Genomic DNA, 9,426 nt, shown 5'->3' on the forward strand with positions numbered 1-9,426 from the left:
TGGCTCTGTCCAGAGTTCTGTAAGTTCCCTAAAGAACAAAGCTCATTCATTCCTCAAATATTTACTAAACACATACCATTGACCAGCCATTGTCCTGGGTGCCAGGGCAGGACGTGAGCAAAGCAGACTTGACCCTTCACAGCACTTACCATGTGCCACGGGGGAGATAAGACATCAAACAAATAAATATGTAATGACAAATGTGGTGTGTCCCATGAAGTGGTTCTCGACCTTTTCTTTTTTTTGTTTTTAATGAAAATTGCCTGCATATACTTCAGTTCAGAAACATTTTATCTAATCATTTCTTTCCCAAATCTTTTTGAGTCAAGAACTGTAACTATCAATCAGAGTTCCTGATCAACAAAAGATCTCACAGTCACTCCACCATTGGTCTCATTCTGCACAAAGGGGAGCATCTGACATTGTACTGACTTATCGAACTCGATGATGGGTAAATGCACAATTTCCAGTAGGGTTTCCTTTTTTTTTTTCTTATATTTACTTATTTTTGGGCTGTGTCGGGTCTTATTTGCGGCATGCGGGATCTTCATTGCAGCGTGAGGGCTTCTCTCTAGCTGTGGCGTGTGGGTTTTCTCTCTCTAGTTGTGGCGCGCAGGCTCCAGGGTGCACGGGCTCTACAGTTTGCAGCACGTGAGCTCAGCACTTGTGGCATGCGGGCTTAGTTGCCCTGCCACACATAGGATCTTAGTTCCCTGACCAGGGATCGAACCGTTGTCCCCTGAATTGTGAGGCGGATTCTTTACCACTGGACCACCAGGGAAGTCCCCTGTTCGTTTTTTTTTTAAAGGGCTTATAGACCTCTTGTCTACTTTCACAGATTAGTGGTTCTCAAGCTTGGCTGTTCATCAGAATCACCTGGAGGGCTTATTAAACCACAAATTATTGGCAAACCTCCCCCTTCCCAGAGCTTCTGAATAGGGCTGGGCATGGGGCCTGAGAATCTGCATTTTGTGCAAGTTCTCTGGTGATGCCAAAGCTGCTGATCCAGCAACTACAATCTGAGAACTACCACATTAGACTAAAAGGCAGACCTGAGCTTGAACAAAGTAAAAGTTGGAAGGAAGCTCATGGATTACCTAGGCCAAGCTCCTCAAGTGACAGATAGGTGAGCCAGAGAGCCAACCTGCTCAAGGTCAAAGCAGAACAAGGTAGGCAGGTCATTGGCATGTCTGTTACACAGCTTCCCAGCAAGCCCACCTTCCTGAAAACATGCCCTTTTCGGTGGATTCGGAGGTAAACTCATCATCAAAAATCCAAGGGTATGAAATGCTGTAATGTCTTGGATTTACTTCAGGGTAATCCAGGAGGGTTGCAGTGTGGGGAGGGAGGAGGGAGAAGAGGCAAAATTGATAAAGTGTTCACAGTTGTTGAACTGGATGAGATCACACAGAAGCTCAGTATATGATCTTTCCACTTTTGTAGACGTTTGAAGTTTTCCACTATGAAAGGGTAATGGGAGTCAGTTGGATCAAGATTTGTCATTGCACATCTCTGAGAGGACCTGGGTTCCCACACAGCCCCTGAAATACACCGCCCCCCCACCAAAGGAATATTTTGAACATCTGTGACATGCCAAGTCTTGGCTGGCCACTAGAGGGAGTCAAACAAAATTAAGGCACAAATTGCTGTCCTCAAGAAGCCCATAATTTGGTGGTGTAAAGAAAATGCAAATTATTGTGTTACAGAGACAAATAAATGGCATAAAAGATAACGAAGAAGGGGCTAAGAGACTGAGAGGGCTAAGGCAAGGCTGCATCTTTTCCCACTGTATATCCTTGAAGTAAAACTTTTTGTGCCGTTTTCTAAGGGTGGTCAAGTTTCAGAAATGTGTATTACCATCAATCAGTGATGTTTTATCAAAGTGGAAAGAACATCAAAAGCACAAATAAAAGGAAAAGGCCAAGAGTCTGCTAGGGTAATAGTTAAATTATAATTTATCCACACAAGAGAATACAAAAATTGTAATTTAAAATGACAATATCGCTTTGCGGTTCCAACATGGCGGAGGTGACGGTGGAGATTCTCGGCTCCAATGGGGCTTTCGACAAGGGATTTATCAAAGATGTTCATGAAGACTGCCTCACAGTTGTTGTTTTTTTTTAAGATGTTGGGGTAGGAGTTTATTAATTAATTAATTTATTTTTTTGCTGCGTTGGGTCTTCGTTTCTGTGCGAGGGCTTTCTCTGGTTGCGGCGAGTGGGGGCCACTCTTCATCGCGGTGCGCGGGCCTCTCACTATCGCGGCCTCTCGTTGCGGAGCACAGGCTCCAGACGCGCAGGCTCAGTAGTTGTGGCTCACGGGCCCAGTTGCTCCGCGGCATGTGGGATCCTCCCAGACCAGGACTCGAACCCATGTCCTCTGCATTAGCAGGCAGATTCTCAACCGCTGTGCCACCAGGGAAGCCCTCACAGTTGTTTTTGAGAACTGGCAACCGGAACTCCAGGTTCCATTTAATGAAGTTAGATTACCTCAACCACCTGATATAAAAAAAAGAAATTATTGGGGCTTCGCTGGTGGCGCAGTGGTTGAGAGTCCGCCTGCTGATGCAGGAGATACCGGTTCATACCCCGGTCTGGGAAAATCCCACATGCCGCGGAGCGGCTGGGCCCGTGAGCCATGGCCGCTGAGCCTGCGCGTCCGGAGCCTGTGCTCCGCAACGGGAGAGGCCACAACAGTGAGAGGCCCGCGTACCGTAAAAAAATAATAATAATAATAAATAAATTAGTGAAGGAGATGAAGTACAGGGTGTATTCAAGAGCAAATGATCAAGAACCACGCGGACGGTGGTTGGCTAAACTTGGAATGATGAAAGGAGAATTTTACGTCATTGAATATGCTGTTTGTGATGCCACTTACAGTGAAAGGGTCCCATTTGAATGACTCAGGCCTGCCAATCAAAATAAAACTGTCCAAAAAAATACCTTCTTTAAATGCACAGTGGATGTTCCTGAGGATTTGAGAGAGACGTGTGCTACTGAAAATGCACATAAAGATTTTAAGAAAGCAGTAGGAGCAGGCAGAATTTTTTACCATCCAGAAACCGCACAGCTGCTGATACTGCCTGCCAGTGAAGCAACCGTGAAGAGGGTAAATATTTTGAGTGACGTGCATCTGCGAAGTATTCATACGAAGTTGATGCTTATGTCCAGAAATGAAGAGGCCACTAAGCATTTAGAATGCACAAAACAACTTGCAGCAGCTTTTCATGAGGAATTTGTTGTGCGAGAATATTGGATGGGCCTGCCAATAGGAACACATGGCAGTAACATACAGCAGGCTAGAAAGGTTCCTGGAGTTACAGCTATTGAGCTAGATGAAGATACTGGAACATTTAAAATCTACGGAGAGAGTGCTGATGCTGTAAAAAGGGCTAGAGGTTTTTTGGAATTTGTGGAGGATTTTATCCAGGTTCCTAGGAATCTTGTTGCAGCGTCAAGGATGGAGTTGCTCCTTGAGCTTCACTGTGCTAACATGAAGGTTGCTTTCATATGCTGCTGCTACGGCTGCTCAGAGAAGACATATGTCACATGAATTCCCTGTCCTACTCCTTCGCGTTTTTCTTTTTACCTGTTCAGTTGCTGCTGCTTTTAAATTTAGGGTTATTGGGCAAGGAGGTTTGAAAATCCTCTAATAGTGTCTGCTGTATTGACCAGCTTATTGTTGCCATTGTTCCCTTATTTATTCCCCTCCCCCCTTATTTATGCTTCACTGGGAACTGTTCTCTCAAGCATGCAATAGAAGAAACTTACATTTTAACCTCTTTCAACCAAAATTAATTTATTGTGGAAATAGATTGTTGATATAGTATAAAATTTTAATTAATTGAGGATCTGGACTTAACAAATAAGATGCTGCTGTTAACTTAGGATACATCTATTCCATATAGTGATAGTTACCTGAACATCTACTTCTGTTACCAGGTAACATGACCCGGTATTGCTTTGTTACTTTATGGGTGTATGTTAGCTTTATAACAAGTGAGTTCCTAAGGGGAAGAGCATCTTCATGTCCTCCTTTTACTTTCTCCTCTAATTAATGGATACTCAATAACTGCTATTTGACAGATTTACAAGTTAAGTGTGGACAAGGTAAATAATTTGAATTTTATGTCATTTTACAGTAGTTCATATCTAGGAAGACAGCAAACCATATACATGTTGTATGTAGTTGTACAGTTCTGCAGTACTTTAAAAACTTACAGGTGTAAAATGTAATACTTGTTAAATGTCAACTTTTTATTTCGGTGAAGAGAATATTCATTTTAAAAGAATCTTCAAGTCACAGGTGTCTTTTGAACAAATAGGAACTTGAAAATAAAAGCCAGATTGATGACTTTGTTAGTTGTTTGAATAATAATATATGTAACATGTCATAAATGTAAACAAATTGATGCAATTAATGCCAAAATAAAAGTTTTCTTTTTGCCTTCAAAAAAACCCCAATATCAATGAAATAATAAGTATATTCATAATACAACTTTTATATTTAAAAGATACAAAATGACATATATTTTATATATATATAATTTTGGCCAATGTTTAGAAGCATATAGAACTTAATTTTAAGACCAGAAAAAACATGCCAAAGTATTAACAGTAATTATATCTGGATCATAGATTTCCAGTTTTCCTTCTTTTTTTTTTTTAACTCTTCTGCAGGTTTTTAAATTTTATGTCACATATAACTTCTACAACAGTCTTCCTCATTCTGTTGTTTTTGTTTTTAAGGGCAATTAGCTTTAAAGTACTATAATTTATCTGTATATTCAGAAACTGAACCAAAAAGACAAGCGTGCCCATTAAGCAGTGTACAAACTGCAGAGATTAACTGGAATCTTTTGAAGGGATTAGAGGTCTACGGACCCTCTGGAATGGCCAGATCAGAGCTCCATGAGCTGCCCTCGGCCAGCCCCAATAGTCAGTTACTCCCACAAAAGCCCTAGAGGCTTCCTAGGGGAAACAGAACAGAACCACTGAAGCATGCTGGACAGGGAAATGTCGATTATTAAAAGCAAGCTCCCTTTACCCACTTAATGCATGAAGGGTCCATATCACAGCCTTTGTTTAAATGTGCTGGTCCCGCTCATTTCTGAGCACTGTGCTTGGGCATGGCACGGGGTGCAGGGGGTCTGCCTCTCTAAGTTATAGTCTAGCTTCTTTTCATTCTGAATGAATGAACCTTTTATTAGCTCTCCTTTGAGATTGCCTCTGAACACTCTGGAATCACTAAGTAATTCAAATGTTGAATCCACAAACCAGAAACGATTTTCTTAAAATGGGGTTTTCTGATGTCAAATAAAACGGCAGTAGTGGCATGAACATCTGTAATGCCATAGGAGTTCAGTCACTTGCTTACTAAATGAACCAACTTTATACTAAGCATAGAAACCTTTAGACAGGCTCCACATTATAAACTCTCCTATTAAAAATTACAAGACCAAAAATACAGATATTAAAGTGTAGCTTCAAATTACCCACCCACTAAAAGATTACATGTATGGGTGCAAGTGGCTATTTTCACTGATTAAAAACATCTTAAACCACAAATAAGCCATTTGTTAATCAATAACAAGAAAGGCTAGGATGGAACAACCTGAATTTACTTCTTATTCTTTAAAGAATACTTGTTCCAGAAAACACTAATTCTAAAAGATACATGCACCCAATGTTCATAGCAGCATTAGTTACAATAGCCAAGACGTGGAAGCAACCTAAGTGTCCATCAACAGATGAACAGATAAAGAAGATGTGGTATACACACACACACACACACACACAATGGAGTACTACTCACTCATAAAAAGAATGAAATTTTGCCATGTGAAGTAACATGGATGCACTTGGAGGGTGTTATGCTAAGTGAAATAAGTCAGACAGAGAAAGACAAATACTGTATGATATCAGTTATATGTGGACTCTAAAAAAAATACAACAAACTAGTGAATATAACAAACAAGAAGCAGACTCACAGATATAGAGAAAAAACTAGTGGTTACCAGTGGGGAGAGTCGTGGGGGGAGGGGCACAATAGGGGTAGGGGATTAAGAGATACAAACTATTAGGTATGAAATAAGCTACAAGGATATATTGTACAACTCAGGGAATATACCCAATACTTTATAATAACTATAAATGAAGTATAACCTTTAAAAATTATGAATCAACACATTGTACACCTGTAACTTATATAATATTGTACATCAACTATACTTAAATTAAAAAAAAAAAAAATTGCTCCAGAATGAACAGCAGACCACCTCATCCACTGCTGTGGGGATGGAAAATGTCACAGATCACAATGCAAACTTTAAATGAACCAGATTTCAGTATGAACAGACTTGTAGAAACATCTCCTCACCTGTGTTTCATTTCATTGTTTCACATTTTTAATCTGATTTTTGTTTCCTAGAAACAAACTTTCCTGAGCAAACCCCAAAACAGTACTCTCAAAGCAATGGATTGCATATAAGGAATTCTTCAAATCTGCCCAGAGATTTAAGACATTCTAAGACAGGAGTAGGAGTCTAATTGGCCTTTAAAACTTCCAGTAGTGTTTTCCTACAAAGTGCTGCAAACCAGGTGACATTAAAACAACGCTTTAGGTAAGATGAAGCACAGAACCGTCCCAGACCTCCACCTTTCCCCATGTCTAACACGCAGTGTTAATAGGAGAAATTAAAATGCTCTCGCTAGGAATAAAAGTTTTTATCAAGTTAAAATGCACATATTGTTTAAAAGAGATACTAAAAAAATCTTCCAAGTCCTGAGTAACACTTACCTCTATAATAAAACTTTCTTAAATAAAAGCTTCAGTATACAAATTAAGTAGTTCCTCTTTTTTTTTTTTTTTTGCTGGTCTTCATGACCAGGGATCAAAAGAGGCTTGACAGCAAAATGGCCCAACAGCCTTCTCCGTGAATGGCCATCATCGCCTCCACCCCGCCTGGCGCCCTGGCGGCCACACACACACACACACACACACACACGCACGCACGCACCTTCTTGGACTTCAGGGAAGCAGCCTTTGTTCCCAAGACCCAAAACTGGGATCCAGCTACTAAGCCTCCTCCTCCCCCGAACCAGCCTTCCCAAGGGTCGGAGCCCCTCAGAGACAGTCCCAGGGCGGTTCTGGAAAGAAGCCCCATTTTCTCCCGTGTTCCAAGTGCTGGGGAGTTGGGGCCGCCACTGCCGGCTCCAGCTTCTCTAAACACACAGACATGGACACGCATGCACGCACGCGTGCACACCCTCAAAACAGTGACTATTACCATCATTGTCATTTTTATTAGCTCTCACCTACGGAGCGCTCACCATGTGCCAAGCGCTCAGCGCGCGCTCTAAGTCCATCTAAATCCAACTCTGCCGGCCCCTCTTTTTCTCTCTCTTTCACGCTCACACACTCCCACGCGCGCACGCACACGAGGCAGCGGTACCCACACCCCCACGCGCCCTCAAGGCTAAACCCCGACACTTCCGTAGCCTCCCGGCGGGTCCCGACCGAAAAGGTACCCACGTCCGCCCGCGCGCTCCCCGGGCCGCGCTTCCCCGCGCGCTGCGCTGCTAGGCGTTCCCCCTGCGCGCCGGGCGGCCGCTCCTACCTCGGCCCTTTGTCCTCGCGCCGCCGCGGCCCCGCTCCGGTGCGCCCGCCGCCGTCGGAGGGCCGGCCCAGCCGCCCGCGCGCTCACTCCCCCAGCTCCCGGGCTCGGCCGGCCGGGGGGCGCGCGGCAAAGCCCGGATCTGAGGAGCGCGGAGCGCGGCCCGCGCCCGGCACTGACCCCTGACCCCGGCCGCCCCCTGGAGTCCGCTTCTCCGGGTCTTCCGGCCGACCGCGGAGAAGGGCCGGCGGTGGGCTCGGCCGACCCGGGACCCCGCTGGGGAAGGGTCGCGGCGAGGGCGGCGCCGGGGCCGGACCGGGCGGCGTCGGGGGAGGGGAGGAGGCTCGAGGGCCGGAGCCGAGCCCCGCGCCCGCCAGCCGGCCTGGGTTTTCGCGCCGCGTGCCCGGTTCCCTCGCCCTGCCCCTGCGCCCCCGCTCGCCAGAGTCCGACCTCCTCACCCGAAGGGCGCGGCACCGGCCTCGGGGCGCCGCCTGCTCTCGGGAAACGTCGCTGTCTTCTCTGATCTCCCCTAGGGATTCCTCCCCCAGCTTCCCCGTCCCGCCCCCCGGCACACCTCCCCACCTTCCCGCAGGGCCACGCGGGGAACCCCTCCAGCCAACGGAGACTCAGCGGGGAAGGGAGTCTGGACAGACGTTGGAAGAACCCTCGGAGAACAGAGGTCATTTTGTCTCTTGGGACGCAGACGCCCAGAGGGGACAAGGCAGGTCTGCGAGGCAGCAGGAGCGCAGCCCAGGCTTCCCAAAGGCTCCACTCCAAGGGCCCCGGAACGCCCACCCCTGGACGCACGGGCTGAGCCCTGTGGAGGGCCGCGTCGCCGGGGCGCCCTTCTCCGGACCCCAGCGGACCGGCTCAAGCAAGGGGGGGGGATAGGGGGACCCGGGTCCCCAGCAGCCGGGGTCGGCCAGTGGCCCACCAGGGAGCCTGTCTGAGGCCAACAGACGAAAAAGATTCTGGAACGGTGGGCACCTAAGGGGGGAACCCAGCCAACTCTTCCTGGCCCGTGTCGGGAAGAATCCGTGAGGAACGGAACGAACCAAAGAATCTCCGATAAGTCTTTGCAGACCTCGCAGGAGGCTGGTGCAGAGGTAGACCGAGCAAGCAATGAGCACAGGGCAGGAGTATTTCTTTCTTTTTTTTAAGCAAGAGAGGAGCCCCTGTGATTTCAGGAACCTGCGAGGCGCAGACCTGGAATCGGGCGACCAGCCCGGCGCCCTAACCGCCACTCACCCCCATGACTCGCATTGTGGACTTGGGCCAGTCTGACAGTGCCCTTGAGGATGGGGGAGACAGTCACAGTTCAGTGAGCTGGGCAGTTAAATGAGGAAATGAGGGAATGAGGGTCTGGCCCCCAGCAAGTGCCAGCACACAACAGGTCCTGGGTAAAAACGTTGCCTGAATCAATCTCCGTAGATTTCCTGCACTATGATTGGCAGTACCATCATTTTCCTTTTCTTATAATGAAATATTTCAAACGCACACAAGAGGAAGTAACTTCACGAGCCCCTCTCTGTGTGCCCAAGAACCAGCCAATCCTAACCTCTTGCCATACTTACTTCAGATATTCATGTAGGAAATAAATATCGCGATACAGTTAAAGCCCCTGGAAAGCCCTCCCTGATCCCAATTCTTCCCCCACCACCGCCCGCCCAACCCCCAGTACTTTCCTAAAACATCCCATCAATGTTTTCATGCTATTACTACATATGCATGTGTTCATGTTACTATATATACCTGAGTTGAACTATAGCATGTTTTCCAATATTACTACTTTCTGTGTGCTATCATATTCT

General features: G+C 46.2%; 1 protein-coding gene across 1 annotated transcript; it reads left to right on the forward strand.

Annotated features, from left to right (window-relative positions):
- Window positions 1-2,019: 2,019 nt before the first annotated feature.
- On the forward strand, window positions 2,020-8,138 carry LOC103090403 (fragile X mental retardation syndrome-related protein 1-like). Its single transcript, XM_082931067.1, is given in 4 exon segments — window positions 2,020-2,098; window positions 2,424-2,496; window positions 2,727-3,498; window positions 7,500-8,138. Coding segments are annotated over 4 exon segments (1,563 nt in total).
- The last annotated feature ends 1,288 nt before the right edge of the window (window positions 8,139-9,426 follow it).

Source organism: Lipotes vexillifer, unplaced genomic scaffold (assembly GCF_000442215.2).
Source record: "Lipotes vexillifer unplaced genomic scaffold, Lipotes_vexillifer_v1.1 scaffold390, whole genome shotgun sequence".
In the NCBI taxonomy this organism is placed as follows: Eukaryota; Metazoa; Chordata; class Mammalia; order Artiodactyla; family Lipotidae; genus Lipotes; species Lipotes vexillifer.